The 16924-nt window shown below is 36.9% G+C and overlaps 1 protein-coding gene across 2 annotated transcripts in view; it reads right to left on the bottom strand.

Annotated features, from left to right (window-relative positions):
* The window catches only part of BANP (BTG3 associated nuclear protein), a 138326-nt gene that overhangs the window by 93254 nt on the left and 28148 nt on the right, over nucleotides 1-16924 (bottom strand). For both annotated transcript variants that reach the window (XM_009573734.1, XM_009573732.1), the window contains exon 6: nucleotides 8672-8911. In XM_009573734.1, coding sequence (XP_009572029.1) covers nucleotides 8672-8911 — 240 coding nt within the window. The remainder of the gene's footprint in view (nucleotides 1-8671; nucleotides 8912-16924) is intronic.

Below are 16924 nucleotides of genomic sequence, written 5' to 3'. Positions count from 1 at the left end.
AGCTGTACAGCTAAAAATTGCAGTGGCAGCATTCCATACAGACTACACAAGCATTTTCATCCGAAATGGCTTTTCATGAAGATTAGGACCTAAAGACTCCAACGCTTGTTTGACTTACTCGGCCACTAACAATCTCCTTCCAAATAAAATACCTAATGCACTCATGCTAACTATTACCTTCTTTTTGCATAATAAAAATGCACTTACGGGATACCACGCTTTTAAGTCTTGAGTTAAATTTACCTTTCAGTTTAGCACATTCAAAATGTCAGAGCATTCATTTATGATCACAGTCAGCAAGCAAAGACTCTTGCTATTTCTTTTACTCACTGGGAGAAACAATCCCACAAGGTTTATCAGACGTCATTCTGTTTTGGAATGGAACATACCTAAGTATATGATGTGTTTATGGCCAAAGGATCAACTTACTGTTTGAAATCAAAGTCTGATGCTCAAAACAAATGGAATCACCTAAATTGAAGCAATAACTCTTGATCGAAATAAATGCTTCTGATTTTAAGGAGCCGCTGCCAATAACCACATATCAGGTCATTTTTGATAGCCACAATTTTACAGAGAAGTTGATTAAACAGCTGTTTGTCTTTTACACAGCAGCACAATGTGATCTGACAGAACCAGCAGCAGAACAGATGGAAAAAGGAGGGTTGTTGCCTTAACCACCCCCTTCCCGAGACATCCCGTTACATAAGTCCTCACCACAGTGCCTCGGGAGCCCATCTGGATGGCAAACGCCACCACACGTGCCGCCAAGAAAAACTCACTTATGAATCAACAACGAAAATTTCTCCCCTTCCGAAGGAGCTTGTGGGTTTGGAAAGGACTGGCACGACAGAAACCTGAACGCTGCAGGAATTTATTTACATTTTACTTGCAGTCAGCTTGAGGCATCTTCTCACTTCACTTTTTAACCCTTGTGAAATGGAGAAAAGAAAGTTCAAAGCCAGGAAAGGAAAAGCTATGCAACTTTCTGGAATTCCGTTTACGAGATTTTTATGAAATCACAGCTCTCCTCGCATGCAGCAATGCGTTTTCCAGATGAATGTACATTATTTTTGCGCTGATCAGTCTGTGTTTGGTGGCTGAGCTGCTTTTCCTCTCAAAATGTCAGGGATCAAATACTTTCTTAGACTCTTCATGTCTTCTAAAACCACACTGTGAAAGTTCAATTTTGTCATTTATAGGCCTTCGATAGTAAAGAAAATATTTCTTGTCTGGAGTCCATTGAAAGTTCATTAGGATATTTTGTTTATGCAGGAACTGAGCCTGAGTGATACTGGGTAACCACCAGCCTCCTCTACAGATGGCGAGAGTAAAGCACGCTCCGCACCCTTCTGAATTAGGCCCTAAAGGAACACCATCGCTGCACACTGTAGTAACTACCCTGCAGACAGTCATAACACTGGAGAAGTTCCACATACGGAGGAATCAGCCCAAAGAAAACAGTGATTAGTACAACCGTGATACAAAGAGTCCTCTGTTTCACTTCTAACTTCATAGCTCAGATGGATCTTCACTATTGATAAAGACAGTCCTTGGACATCACACTCAATACATTGATTATAAATGGTCCAATACTTCTTGCTGACATCAGGGTTTGGGCCTTGTTAATACATGAATATGTAATGACTTCTGAAATCCACGCAAGACTCCCTTAATTTTCATTATAAAAAAAGCTCATTCAACTAAGTTATCATATCTGTAGCAGTAACTTTTCCAATGAGCACATCTTTCTTACAAATTACACAACTTGCCCCTTTTTTCATTATACACTCCTGAAGCAACATTTAAAGTCACTGAGAAAACTGCTTTTATGCTCACAGACTTATCTGAATGTTTTTAGCTGCCTCTCAAGAAGTGAGGACCAGCGCACTTTAGCACGTACTTTAAGTAAGTCTGGCCAAAGCGGAAAAGTATTGACAGGATGGAACAACTGTGCATGGGCTGGAAAGAGATGGTCCAAGTGACCTAATGCATTAGTTTTCTTCTTTCTATAGAGCCTACGAACTCACAAATGCTTGACAGCCATCATGCACAATCAAGTTACATGCAATCACACTTGCGACTGGTGGGCTAAGCAGCTGCTTACATTCAAGAACGGAAAATTAAATTCATCGCTTGTATAATGCAAGAACAGGAGAAGTGTGAGAAGGAGAGAGAAAACACACTGCCAACAATTTATTTTATTTCCCAAAATTGCTGCCTTTATTTCAGTTTATTAAACAGTAACTGGCCAGGAAAGTAATTGAAATAAACATAAGTGCCCAAGAAAGAAGAAAACAAGAGCCAGCATTAAATTACAGTGCTTACATAAAGTCAGTAAGCAAGTGCCAGCATTGATGCCATTTATGAGAACTGCGGCGCTGAGATAAACTCAATGGGTTCTCATATTATCTTCTTGCCTAGCCTCAAAAGAGGTTATCACTTCCCTCCATGTGGCAGCATTTAATTGATTCACAAAGAAGCAGCTACTTGGAACTGAAGCCAGACTTTTGCAGCTCTGAGGAAGACAACATGTTTGAAAAAAGCAACACTGCTGCATCACAAGGCCTTTCCCAAGGGTCCTGTACAAAAAAAATTAATGCATTTTGGATATGAGAAAAGCGTAACAGAAATGCTTTCTTCACTTCCTTCCATTTAAAGATGTGTGGAACTCTCAGACTTTGCTTTGCACTCTCTTGAGTATGAGATAGTTCAACACCTCTGCAAACTCTCCCTCCTTTCTTCCCAAGTTCTGCCCCTAACAACAGTCACCACTCTCACGGACTTCAGAATGAACTGCAATGCAGCTTTTCTGAAATTGTCAGATGGAGATGGTCTACTTGGTAAGATTCAGAGTAGAGGTTTTGAATAGCGCACAGCTCAGGAGAACCTGCTTCAACTCCCCCATCTGCCACAGGAATGATGCTGCAGAATTGGGCAAATTCTTGTCTGCTTCTACTCAGCCCTTAAAACTGTAAAATGAAGTTTGTCCTACCTCTAAGCCATGACCTGGCAGTTGAGGAGAAATGCACTACAGCATCTGATAACACTGCAGTCCTCAAAGGAACAGGCTGAAGTGAATTTTTATTTCCAAAGAGCTACAGTCCATGGTATTTATTACTAAGAGAAGAAAATGTTGGCAAAAAGTATTTCCAGGGACCACAAGATTAGCTCATCCATGCGGATACAAACCACACAACTTCTTTTCAGACTACTATAGCTTGGAAGATTAGTTAATGTTGTCCTACATAATGAAGAAACAGAGGCATGGGTTAAACAGAAAACGTCAGAGATCCTCAACAAATTACTAGCTTGAGCACTGCCACTAACCCGTTCCGCTTCCCCCCAAACCTTCAGAGTATCCAGCGCATGACTGATTCTTGAGTTAGCTGGTCTGTCAGGGGGAATGGACTGAAACGACAATTAGCAATGTAGTCGCAACAATCCAAGTTACAGAAATTCATCAATTTCTAGTGCTGATGAAATATTAAAGAGATAGGACAAAATACCAATTTGAAAAAGTTTGAATTTTTCTTGAAGTTCTCCAACAGTCTCCTGATTGAATCCAAGCTCTAAATGCATGTCTACAATTGCTGATAACCAAGACTTGTAGCGATCTCTGTTGCATCTAGGTGTAACACTGTTTTAAACCATTGCATATATACTATACACTCTGACAGATAGTGACTAGTATGATATTCAGAAATGAGACGCATGAAGCCCAGAATTATAAACAGGAAATGAAAGGAAGACAGAGAGAGAGTGCAAAAAAAAGTATACAAAGATTAGGAAGGAAAAAAAGGAGATAAAAGGAAAAATGGGTATAGTTTTTAAAAATACAGCAATAAAAAAGGCTTTTTTGAAGTGGAAAAATGAAAAAACAGAAAATGCTAAATACATTCTGTATTTATAGTGTACACTTTCAGTAACTGTAATGTTTATTTATATAAAACATTCTATATAATAGCAACAGTCTGCAGTATCTCATAAAACAGATCCACTGGTGAGAAACATTAGAGCTAAGTTTGTCTATGAGAAGCAACTTACTACCCTTCCTCCAGCATTTAAAGGCATGATAATGCTTAAGAAAGACAGAAGAGAAGTGTGGTATATTTTTTGTTTATCCTGCATTGCTATTAAGATCAAAATCTTCATTAAAAGCAAACGAGAAGCTGAAACAGTAGTGACTTACTGCAATCCGCAGATTTTACATGACACAAGTTACAAGTTGCTTAAACTGGCCCAACCTGCACTATGTTTGGGTTATGTGCACGAATATATATACACACACACACTGATCTAACTGACATACATTACACAATCAAGCAGGAGTCAAATGTGTTTCCTATTAAATGTGGGTGGTCTGCTTCTCAAGCAGTATTGTGTCAATGAATTTTGTAAAGCAGTATAGTGCTTAATTCTATTTCAACAGGCCTCTGAAGAGGACATAGCTACGCTTCATTCTTCTATTGAAGTGTATTAACATCTCTTTCAACTAGTACAATAGAAAGGTGGTCCCATCTTTACTGGAAGCAATATTATGACACAATAGAAACACCAAGCTTTGATTACCAATTTCTTTCTATTCTACGTTTTTAATTGCATCTTAAAAAGTAAAGTTATGTGCCATTTGAAACAGAATATACATCATTTACCATATAGTTAAAAATCAGACTTTATCGTAAGGTATTTTCAGATAACACTTTTATGTTATTTAAATGACAGAGATGTATTCTGGATGAAATAAAAGTTAACTCATGAACAGAAATCAGCAAAAATTCACTCTACGAAGTAGTCTTGGAAGCAGATGGGAAAATTCAACAGAATAGTGCTAAGCTGACTACAACACTACTCATACATCCTTCACCACGATGCCCTCCCTTCTGTGGGTACTGGGTTTTTTTGGTTGTTTTGATTGTTGTTTAAAAAGAAAACAAGAACAAACATGTCCCTAATGTGAGAGTTATTTCAATATGCATAAATAGTTCCCTGAGCAACAGATGACTGTATGGAGCCAAAAGAGGATTTCTGGTGTCCAATAATACAACTGAACCAAGGGCACAGGTTCCCTTTAAAGCAATTAGTGAATTGTATCTCCTTCCTTCACCTAAACACTTGTTCTGTATTTGATTTGTAGGTACTGATCTTCTGTCCTCTTGCCATAATTGGCCAAAACTGACAAATATGTTAAAAAATGATTGGTGAGAGTCTGCAAAAACACATGTGCAGATGCAAGAGGCTTTCACAGAAATGACACACTAACGAAGTTATACACACAGGAAATAACTAATGTTATTTTTGTTTCATTTAATTACTTAGATTATTTTAAAGAATAAGAACTATTGATAGCTTTTCTTTTATGAACTTCAGAAATCCCCTCTCAATTTTTTCTAAGACAACATGCAAAATCATCCTTTGTGTTATAAAGTTTCTTATAAATGCAAAATTCCGAATTTGGAAATCTGTTTTTTCAAACTCATTTGTAGAGATTGCTGTAAAGACTCAAAAGAGACCTGTATTTTCTATTACACAAAGAAAATTGCAACTGCCAATGTTCTTATATCGTATTTCACCAGAAAATGCCTACATTTTTAGTAGGGCTGAAGTAATGAGCTACTTAATGACATATAGTGTGTTTAAGTCATTTTGATTTCTTGCCCAAAAACTCTCTTCAATACCACTGCCATGCCACAAGCAAATTTATACCACAAGTGAAAATTTATACTTCCAAAGATAAACTTTCATCTCTCTTGCGGTAAACCTTATGCAGAGTATCAAGAATTTTTAATAAACATACATCTCTTCATGTTCTATAGTTTCTGCATATTATACAAAATATTTTCTCTATTGAATACAGATTTGGTTGGTGTTTTCTGTTTCTTCTAGAAAAAGAAAGGAAGGAATATCTTTCCACTGACAAACTTTAAGAAACTTGAAACAAAAGCAAAAATAAAATCTTTTATATTAGCTTGAGCTTTTCTAGCCATGATTGGCAAATGTGAGGCTGATGACAGATTTTTCATTTAAGTTTAAAATAATGCATCAAAGTATTACTGCTCAGAGCAGAAGCAAACCACATTGTTAGGACAACAACCTAATTTAGTTCCCATGTTGGCACTGCACTCAGTTTTTGGTAGTTTTTATGGAACAACACTTCACCAGTAAAAAACAGATGGTCTGTGGACTAGTAAAGCAAACTGGATATGGCATGGCAAGGCTCTTCCCAGTACCTCTCTGACAAATATTAGGGATGAAATTGTGGCACAGTTGAACTCAATAGGAGTTCTGCCACTGAACTGAACATGGCCAGAATGCCATCCTCGAAAGTTATGAGCCATCCATATGCTCACTCACAGCAAATTCATAAACAGGCTACTGAACTAAAATTTGCTGCTTCATCAAGTTTACATGCATTTTCCTCACTTGTTGCCACAGGATTCCTTGTCATTGCTGATAGCAATTCTCAATAACCATTAACATTTAGGTACCCAAAAAAGTAAACTCTGGTCAGATTCACGTGGGGTGTATTTTTTCCAGAAGGCATACACAATCCCTAGTTTGTAATGGACTGGCTCCCAAAAGAAAGCAACACACTAGTCAACATGAAGAAGAAATAAAGATATGTTTCGGATACCTGGATCCCAAACCTTCCAAACCACACTTATGACATCAAAGACACAGACAGTGGTTTCTGTGTCCATCATTCAGAATGCTGCTGCTTAGGATCCACTGTTGTTATATTTCTGCCATTGCAGACCTTTTCCAACTGCAGGGATCACTTCTATAATCCAATTTCTTCATGGTCAGAATGCCTCATATAAATGACATAATCCCTAGCTTGAGCATTCAGTCACATGAGCACATTCTTTTCCCCACGCTCACATTTTCAAAAACCTGGTCTTCCTACATAAATAATTATAAACTCACTCGTTTGATTTGTGCTCACAGATTTATGCGATGGGGAAAAGGGCTTGCTTTAACATTGGAGCAAGATTCATTTCTTCATGTTTCCAAAAACTATTGTCAACAAAAATCTAAGTTTTAAAAACATAATGGAACAAGGTCATTTACATTGATGAGATCAATAGATAAAAAGGTTTTGGAGATCAAAATTACTTTAAATCATAATCTCCCTTGAAAATACATATTTAATATACTTGCAGTAGAAGCCTGAAGTCTTCTGCTTCAGGTATGTAACGAGACAAAAGTTGGCCTAATGCAGCAAACTGAATGGGTTAGTTTTGCCTATCAACTTCCCCAAGATAGCCAGCAAATTACTAGAAACAAAAGCAGGTCAATAGGACTGTATTTCCTCAGCTCAGTTCAGTGTAAAGAAAGCACAGCAGTCTCATCATCAAATATTCTTCACATTTTCTCCCATGTAACTATCAAACACATTGCCCTAACAGAAGCATAAAAACAAAACATCAATTTCTTCAAACACCATTCAAAATAAGCTCTCTCTGGCTACGTTCTTAAGCTTTAATTGGCATTTCAAATTGGCAATTGCATACAAAACACTCTAGTATAACAAATTATTCCCACTCTACTAATCCATTGGTGACCTACATAAGATGTGATTATAAAGAATTTTTTAACAGTGAGATCTACTGGTATATTAAAATCTAGTTCAATTAGTAAACTTGGTCATTTTTAGACTCTCTCTTAATTCCACACTAACATTTAAATGTGTTTCCTCTTTACATGCATAGCGAAGGTATCACACAAGAGCTGTAACACTTGTGTCAGATGCTTGGCTGTTTGAGAGGCCTCCACCTACTCCTTTACTGGAAAATATTTACACCATAGCACGTGGAACAGACTTGGCTGTCCTCAATGTATTCACCGAGTAATCCTCTACTAGAAGTCACCGTATCAGAGCAAAATGCTTATGTCCAGATTCTTCTTCACTCAAAACTAGTGGCTATGCCTACTATATTCTGTATGTCCTTGCTCTATATGAACAGGATGCATATATCCAGATTCTTCTTTTCACTTAAAATGAGTGACTATATTCTATATGCAAAACACATTTGATTCCTTTTAAGTTGACAAAAATTGCATCTTCAATATAAGTAGTATCTGTTCATTACTGCAGAATAGCTTTAATAACCAAAAGACTCATGCACACTGGAGCAGACAGAAGTACATCAGCATCATACGCATTCCTGTTATGAATCCACAGACTTTATGATACTTAATCTCTCCTTTAGTCAAGATTGCAAGTTTTTTCCATCTCAGTGTCAGCAATCTTTTGAAAATCTTTTGAAATAACACATATAAATGGGAAGTAAGAAATTAAGATTCAAGACCATACTGTTTTGAACACTTGAACAATATTTAAATTTCTGTCATTTGTTTTATTATTTGTTCCATTATCTGAGAAAGTAGTATTTCTCTGATATTAACTACACTTGGTGCGCTCACAGCTGGTAGTTGCAAAGAAATCTGAATTCGGATTTCAAGATTGAGGAATTTCTGGTGAACACCCACAACAAACTAAATTAAACCAGCCCATTAGGATTCCTTCATAAACAAAAGCTAACAAAACATGTGTCTGGCAACAACAATACATACCCCATTCTTACAAAATGTAGTTTAACTGCAAGTAGCGGACAGCTTCTGCTTTATCTACACAGTATAAATTCAAAAGTTTCAGTATTATACTCACAGCGAATTCCGTAAATCATGAGAGGATCAAGCTGCTTCTTCCCATGTTTCCCCTGGCCCGAAAGGTTGGAGATGGCCTGAATTTCCCGATGGAAGAGATAATCAAGCAATGTCAGCGCCATCTTCTCGGCTGTGCGGCAATTCGTGCTGATGTGCAGCATGTCAGCAGGGGTGATGGGGCAACGGACCCGCATCTCAGGATTATTTTCATCTCCAAGCCATGTCCCATTGGGGTAATCCTCTAAAAACAGAGATTGTGGAAATTCTAATTTTGGCACAGAATGAAACAGTTAGGCTCAAGTTACAGTCAATGTTTCTTAAGTTATCATGAGCTCTTCCAGTTTCTTCGTAGTCTCCATAAACTTTTTTAAAATTTAGCATGACTAATAGGCTCACAAGATTTGCTACAGATAAAAAGGTATTCTCAAATTCACACCAATGGTGACCAAAAGTTATTGCCATTAATGTTCTGGCCTACACGAGGAACTGGTGCGATTAGTCCAGATGTCTAACTTGCTCTCAGATATCTTTTTAAAGTGCCTCATACTAGAGGCCAACAGCTGAAAGAGCACACTATAGTCACGGTGTTCTCATTCAAGTTAGTCATCCCCTAAAAATGAAGATTACTGCAATCCCATAATATTCTTAAAGTACAGCTAATTTCAAGAAGCTAACAGCTTTAAACCACGTTTTTGCCCAGAAGCATCAGATTAAAATGAGTCTAAGCAAGATCATAAATTTAAGAAATATTAATCAATAGTGAGCAGTAACTTATTTAATCACTTTAAAAGAGTATTACAAGCAATAACAATCATTTGAAATGATGCCAGAGATCCCTATCAAAATTTTGATCTTCCTTCAAATTTACTGGCCCGTAGTCTACATTATTTCCTAAACACACAGTTTACCCCGGAGCAGGCCCAGCATAAAGGTAATGAATCCATCGCTAATCATCTGCCAAGTACATCTTCCCTTCTATTCAAGTATAAGGTCATTAGCAGGAGAACTATACCCAAGTTCTCTGGTGTATACAGACACACATTTTATAGAGAAAGAAGTTTTTTGATTTCTGTCCCAGCCTCTCAGTTTGTCGGGGAAAAAACTATTCATTTTAAGAGGAATACTAAGCCCTCACCGAAATTAATCTTTGCAGACAATGCCAAAAGTTAGTGGATTCAAGACTAACCAGAAACTAGAACAGAGCTCATAAGGATGACCAATCCCTACTGAAGTGGAGGATGCAACACAGGACCTAGGATGAGACTCTCATTCCAGATAAAAACAAAATTTCCAGTACGAATCTTGACAATGCTAATAGGAACTGGATAGAACAACATTCCAGTACTATTTCAATGTTCACTGACACAGACCATTTGGATTTGATTTCTATGTTTGCTCAACTTTGTGGAGTAAAACAAAGCTTCCTGACTTAGGAGTCTCTCAGCCCTTCCACACTAGAGCTTTACAGTATCTCCTTGTTGTTTCACACACCTTCAGAATGGTAAAAATGTGAACAAGTCATTCAATTACATGATTTATCTTTCAATAAATGCCTTTAGAGTTTCACGGTATATAGAAAGTCACAAATTCCTGGTTTCCATAACCCTTCTAGTCACAAAATAGGGTGACAGAGTTCAGACAGATGAGCATATCCTTTTCACATTGAACAGGACCCCTGAGCAAGCAGCATCTTTATTTCCAAGTACTGGCATAGGTTAAGCAGCCTGCATTTTACTAGACTACAAGCCAAAAGTATGCAATAAAATATAACATAAAAACAACTCAAACACTAAAAAACACTTTTCCAACATGACCTTTGGGTTGAGTCATACCACATGTCAGATGCAAGTTTATTGCAATGAATAATGACAGTATGAAGCAAATGTTAGATTATGCAAAACTGATATATCATTATAAACATCAGATTATCAACTGTAATAATTTGTAAGGAAAAATATTTATTGCGGATGTATGTAGCAGCTAGTCCCTCAAACGAAATCAGAACTTACTGCTCTGCTCTGAATATATTTTTATACACTCATGATTTTTTTATATATACATTTTATTTGTACCTTACTTTTTATCCTGAACTATGTAATAGGGCACACTAGCTGTTTTCTGCTCACAATACCAGGTGCCATTTGAAAAAGAAGACGGTTCAGATTAATTATGACTTGTTTTGAATGCCACTGTGTCTGGCTTCACCACAAGTCTGGTTAACATTATCAGGGAAAACAACAGTCTGTTCCTGAAGATAAATTGACTGTTTTATAAAAATTTGGGCAGAGCTGGCAAAACAAAACCATCTCTGGATAAATGTGTAAGTTTTTCAAAGAAATTCTAGGAAACCTGAGTAAATGATTCTACATCCTATCAAACTCTTACTTCCCTACCAGTTCACAGAATTACTATTAGATATAAGAGTTATTACTACTTACTGAACACCTTTCACCTGCAGTCTTGTTTCACAAATGCTATCAACCTATATGAACCAAAGATTTTTTTCCAATTTGCAAAATAATCTCCTCTTTTTTTTTCTTTTTTGTTTTTTTTTACTGGCAGAGAGTCCAGAACATACTGGTTTTACCACATGCAACTGTTCTTTTATTGCTAACAGCCTGGAAAACAGACATTATCTTGTTATTCTGACCTATGAACACAAGCCCCACATTAAATTCTCTCTTGCATTTTCCTCCGGCTTTAAAAGCTTCAACAGAAAGGGAACTTGCATGACTAAAGTTAACCATGACTCTACTGTCTCACTGCAGCTACTTGAGGGCACAAAACCTAACCTATTCCTTACCGTATATAAAAATAATTCCTACCGGCCTGCCAACACATCTGGCACTTTGTATAAAGCAAATATGATGAGATTGGCACACAAAAAACTGGTGAAAAGAGGAAATATAGTGCCAGTTATGAGGGAGGCAGAACTGCTCTGAACAAGTGGTGTGGTATAGGAGAAGACAGACTGAATAAGGAAAGAGAAAAAAAGACTGGGAGTTTGATGAAGTTCTCTCTGAACAATTAAGTACATACACTATTGATTAAAGCTGCATCATTTGAAGCTCCTAGCACTCAAACATCCTTTTATCCTTACTGAAATGGTTCTTTACGTGTATTATCAGGCATTATATGTAATATCTAGATAGAATCTAGATAACTCAGGTTATTTAGTACATACATTGCAATAGCCAGATACCGAGTCAGGACTCCACTAGGCACTGTACAACCATACGCAGCTGCTTCTATTCCTTAAAGGCTACCAAAACACAAACACATGAAGGGTTGGGGAGGAGGAATACAGTCAAAGAACACACTTTTCTTAAAAATAATGAAGCATAAATGCACACACTCATCTGTAACTCAGCTAAGCACACACCTTTTTTGTTTTGCCCTGAAGTATTTTTCTTTCTTTAATTTTCCTAATGGCCTTGCTACATTTTGAATGCATTTTGAGTGCTATGTGGAAAGGAACTTCCTTGAGTTTCTTTACACCAAATATTGTATCATCAGAGAAGTGGGTCTTGATCATTTCTACTTTCAGTGTTAAAAGTCCTGACATTTTTATCTGATTTCCTCTCTGTACTCAGAAGCTCATTTCAATGACAGACTAATTTCTAGCTCCTCTTCAATGTTTTTTTAAAGACCAGAAAATTTGCCTTTATCTCCATTCTACTGAATGCAGAACTAGGTTACTTTTCAATGCTGTTTTCAAATCTTTTTTTACTGTATTAGGTCCATTTCTTTTATCTCACAACACAGCTGACTATTCCTCCCTTTCGGCAGGCATGCGCAAGAAGACAAGAGGCAGCTGGGGCTGCTGCACAAACAAGCATTTCTATGGAAACAGGACAAGCGAGCTTTAAGGTTAGTATCAAGAAAACCTATGTCAAGAGAACAAAAACCAGACAAGAGTCACTGTGGCTTTCAGACTCGCTCTCGACAAGTGTACGTGTTTTCCCCGCCCGGGGAGATGACAGATACTTAACTTAACTGTTACTCACATCTTTCCATTGGGATACACTCCCCTAGTCTGACATGTGAGCATTAGCAGTAAGACTAGAAGCAAAGCTAGGCTCCGCTGTCTCGCTAGGTGCTGTCAATCGCTCCTTTAAAACAAGGAAAAACAAAAGGAAACACCTGCCCTCATAAACACTTAGATTAGCATGTGCCATTATTCCAAGTAGTTGTGTTTATTTTATTAAGAAGGCTGTGTGCAAATCTGGCATTTGCAGCAGAGAAAAACGACTGGTAGCTGCAGTACAAAGGCAGAAAGATTAATTAACCTGGGAAAAAAAAAAAAACCAAACACAAACCCAAATCCTAACCTACAACAATAACCCCCCATTTCTAGAGAAACTAAATAATATTTTGGCTGATGTGTAGAAGACTCAACATCATCTTTTTAAATAAACTTCTGTCAATTAGTCCGAGTCCTTTGCTCCTGCAAGAGTTCACAGGGTTAGTGATTAACTGACAGAGACTACAGAGCACTGACTTCATTAACTAATAATCATTAAATACAAGGAACAGAGTGACAATCAGGCTATAAGTTAACCTACAAATCTAGCAATGTGATTTAAAACTTGTGCTAAAAGAAAGGTTAAAGAACTAGCTTTAAAGCTATGTTCATCAAAACCTCCTCCCACCACAAAAAGCAGTTAAGACGCTGGGAGTTCTGGCAAAAGGAAGCATACAACACACACACATCCACGAACATCAGAAACCCTGGCCACAGAACTGGAGTTTTTCGCTTGACTCTTCTCATGGGAAAAAAGGTTTAATTTCCACGTAAATATAGAAGAAAGATAGCCAGAAAAATCTCATGCTCCAAGTATAATCTCTGTACGGCACAAAGGATTTGGCTAACAGGCACAGTTCCAGTTAACTTCTAAGCCCCAAAGGTTAGAGGACCGGTACACTACACGAGATATTCTGAAAATATATCCTGCACTCCCCTGCACTCGTGGTTTCTTCCGTTGTCTGACAGACAACATAGCATGAAAGAACATATATGGGGATGCAGTACCAAAGCACACTTGCCTCAGCAAATACTATGGTGTGCATAGAGGACTCAGCATAACATCAGTGAGATTACTTGTTTGTTAAAAATAAGGCCTCAAGTTTTAGTACATGGTTAAATCCATGAGAGAAAGAGGAGATTCGTTTACTTTATGACTCATGGAAGGCCAGGTAGTTTATTCAACAGAAGCAGAAAATGAGGACTATGCGATCATCTGTAATTTAAAACGATCAGCTAAAAAAATTCCAGATAAAATTGAAAAAATTAAAATCTGTGGACTTAGAGGGCTTTTTAAACCCTTAGAAAACATGTTTCATGTCAGAAAATCAGATTTCTAATTTGGATTTTGCCCACTTCCTTGTTTATTGCCTCTTTCTTGTATTTAACTTTACACAGTGGACCAGGCTCTTAACATTGTTAAGAAGAAAACATTGTTCATTTGTTTGCTCCCAATAATCAAAAAAAAATCAAAGCAATTAAATTTCTATAGTTTTCTTTGGCTTTTACAAGTCACTGAAGCTCTTGAAGTCTCATCAGTGTCTTCACATCAGCAACATATAATATTGTTTTAAGGTACAAGAAGTTGCTATTTAAAAGTTCATTCTCACTGTCTGTATCTGGTCATAAGGAGCTTGGCAGGAAAAGCAAAGTGCTGCAAATGATCATATAATATGCGAGATTTGATCTTACAGTGAACTGGAAAATCCCGTGGACAGATAAGTCTGGGCCACGTACAAATAGCTGCTTGGACTCACATTTGGAAAGCAAATTCTGAGCACTATTTAATACTACTGTTGTAAAATGACTGTTTCAGATGCCAAGTTGAAGAGACAGTATGTGACTAAACAACTTGCTTTGGAAAAATATTATTCATCCTTTAATTAACACACTATGTAGACCAGTTTTCCCTTATCTTCTCAAAAAATATGCATGTTCACATTTTTAATTCTATATTTTTTTATAGTCTTAAAATGCAGTTAAAGGAATGCAGAGAAAGCAGATATGATACAAAACTATCATAGATGATACCAAACATCCTATGTCAGTATATCAAGTGTAAAGTTCACTGAACCGAATTCTAAATCAATGGATCTTGCCATTTATTTGTATCACTTAAAAACAGCTTTCATGGAGCTCTGTTCAAGAGCATTTCACATACTTGGGAGATGCTAAGGACAGTGTGTTTCTTTCTTAGTAATCTCAAAGTCTTGGCTTTAGCACAGGCATTTCAAAAAAATATCTGCTTTTAAAGCAGCATAGTAATGCTGAATGGGACATTCTTATACCACAAAGATGAGAGGTCCTGCTTTTTTTTTCCTTCCATGTTAAAGATAGGACAGTAACTCTATTGTGAAAGATTTAAAAGGACAACATAACGTGCATTAATGTTTTAGGAACAGATGCTCCTCTTGTTTGTACAGTAAGTCACAGATTAAATATTTTAAATGTTACCATATACTGAATATGTGTAAGAACAGTATTATTATAATATTCCTTACATCTTGAAGCCCCTTGTATCTTGAAAGCAGTATCTAGGATTAAGCAAAATAATGCTCTCACCGTATCTCCTACAGAAGTGTGCAAGTATAATCACAGTGCCTTTAGATAGCCTGTTCTTTAGTTGAACAGTAAGTATTCAACATTTGAGCTTTGTTGAGCTAAATTGAAGCAGCTGCTTAAGTTAGTATTTTTTCTGTACATAAGCTGCATTAAAAAGGCAAATTCTGTTTTTACCAATATTCGAACGTGAAATTTTGAAGAGCAAGTTCTTGTAAAGTTTTTCAAAATAAAATTCAACACCTTCAGAGGAAACACAAAACTGCCTGATCACAGCAAAACTAATTTATCAGAAAAAATCAGTAAATATATTTGGATATTATCTATTCTTTGCTTTCTGCTGTTTGCATATGTTTCTTGGTAAAACAGTACTTAACAGTGTAAAATTCTGAAACTGCTATTTAGTGCAAGCTCAAGATTTATCAGAACGAGTTCTTTATGAACTAAGTGTGATTTTTTTATACATGAATTCCAAGCAGTTTACCCAACAAATGAGAAATCACAAGTAAGCAACAGCCACACTTTTGACTGTTTCCTATAAATCCAGGAGTGTAACACTTAAATCAGAATCAAGTGTTGCAGAAGGTACAGAACAAATACAACATCCTTACCCAGCAATTTTGCAAACCAAGGATAAGGCAGGAGACAATAGGTAGACTACGGAGAGGCAGGCAGGTGACAACACACTGAGATGGTAGGCATCACCAAAAGCAAGAGTATCTTAAAGTATATTAAAAGAAAGGTATTTTAAGTATTGCTAAGTTTTATGTAAACACCATGAGAAAAGACAATTTTATGAGCGAGTATTATGGACAGTGATGTACGTATAGTTATGAGGATCTCCTCCCAAGGAAGTAGAAGAAAGCATAAAAGTCTCTGAAAACATTACAAGCAAGGAAACCTCTCATCTATGGCTGAGGAAGTCAGAGCAACTCAAAAAGTGACTGGGAGATGGCAAAGGACAAGGTCTTCCTTCAAAACCAGGGTGCCATGTGGAAAGGGATACAAGGAGAATATGATGGTGTTAAAATGACGAGTTTGGAAAATCCTATTTGTAACAGCTTTCTGAATATAAGGCCAGAGAGGAGGCCTTACAGTAAATAACATGGGAGGTAACTGGAGCCCGGACAAACGAGTATTATTTTCATCTCAGATGTTACCTATTAAGAACATAAAAGGCTCCTTTTAAGTGTCGATCATCTGAAAATCTACTCACCATTCTTACCAGAACTTACTTGTTCATAGTTACTGCAACTTGCTTTTCTTCAGCTAATGCTGAAACTCTTCAGTTAAAAAGTTTAGACAAATATATTTGAGAATGTGAGAATATTTTTTAACAGATTTGTGGTGAGCATGAAAGTGCATACAGTTGCCAGGTTATAGCTTAGTCAATTGAAAACCAACCCTTAACAGGATTACAGCCACATACCGGTACTAGAGAATTCATTGAAGTCAGAAAAAAATATAGGTACTTAATATCATAGGTTTAAAACTTCTGTAATTTAAAACTCGTGTGGATCTAATGTTCTTCACAGTATTATTTTTTGCAGTGGAAGGCAAAATCCAAAAGAACGCAACAATGTTAGGATGAAAGTTTTGTGAACAGAGACTACACACGAGACCTTACCACATAATCAGCTAGTACCAATACCTTCAGAGATATAAAAGCCT

The sequence above is a fragment of the Fulmarus glacialis genome, unplaced genomic scaffold, assembly GCF_000690835.1.
Source record: "Fulmarus glacialis isolate BGI_N327 unplaced genomic scaffold, ASM69083v1 scaffold1803, whole genome shotgun sequence".
In the NCBI taxonomy this organism is placed as follows: Eukaryota; Metazoa; Chordata; class Aves; order Procellariiformes; family Procellariidae; genus Fulmarus; species Fulmarus glacialis.
The sequence above is the reverse complement of the archived record's forward strand: the minus strand, read 5'-3'. Positions and strand labels throughout refer to the sequence as shown.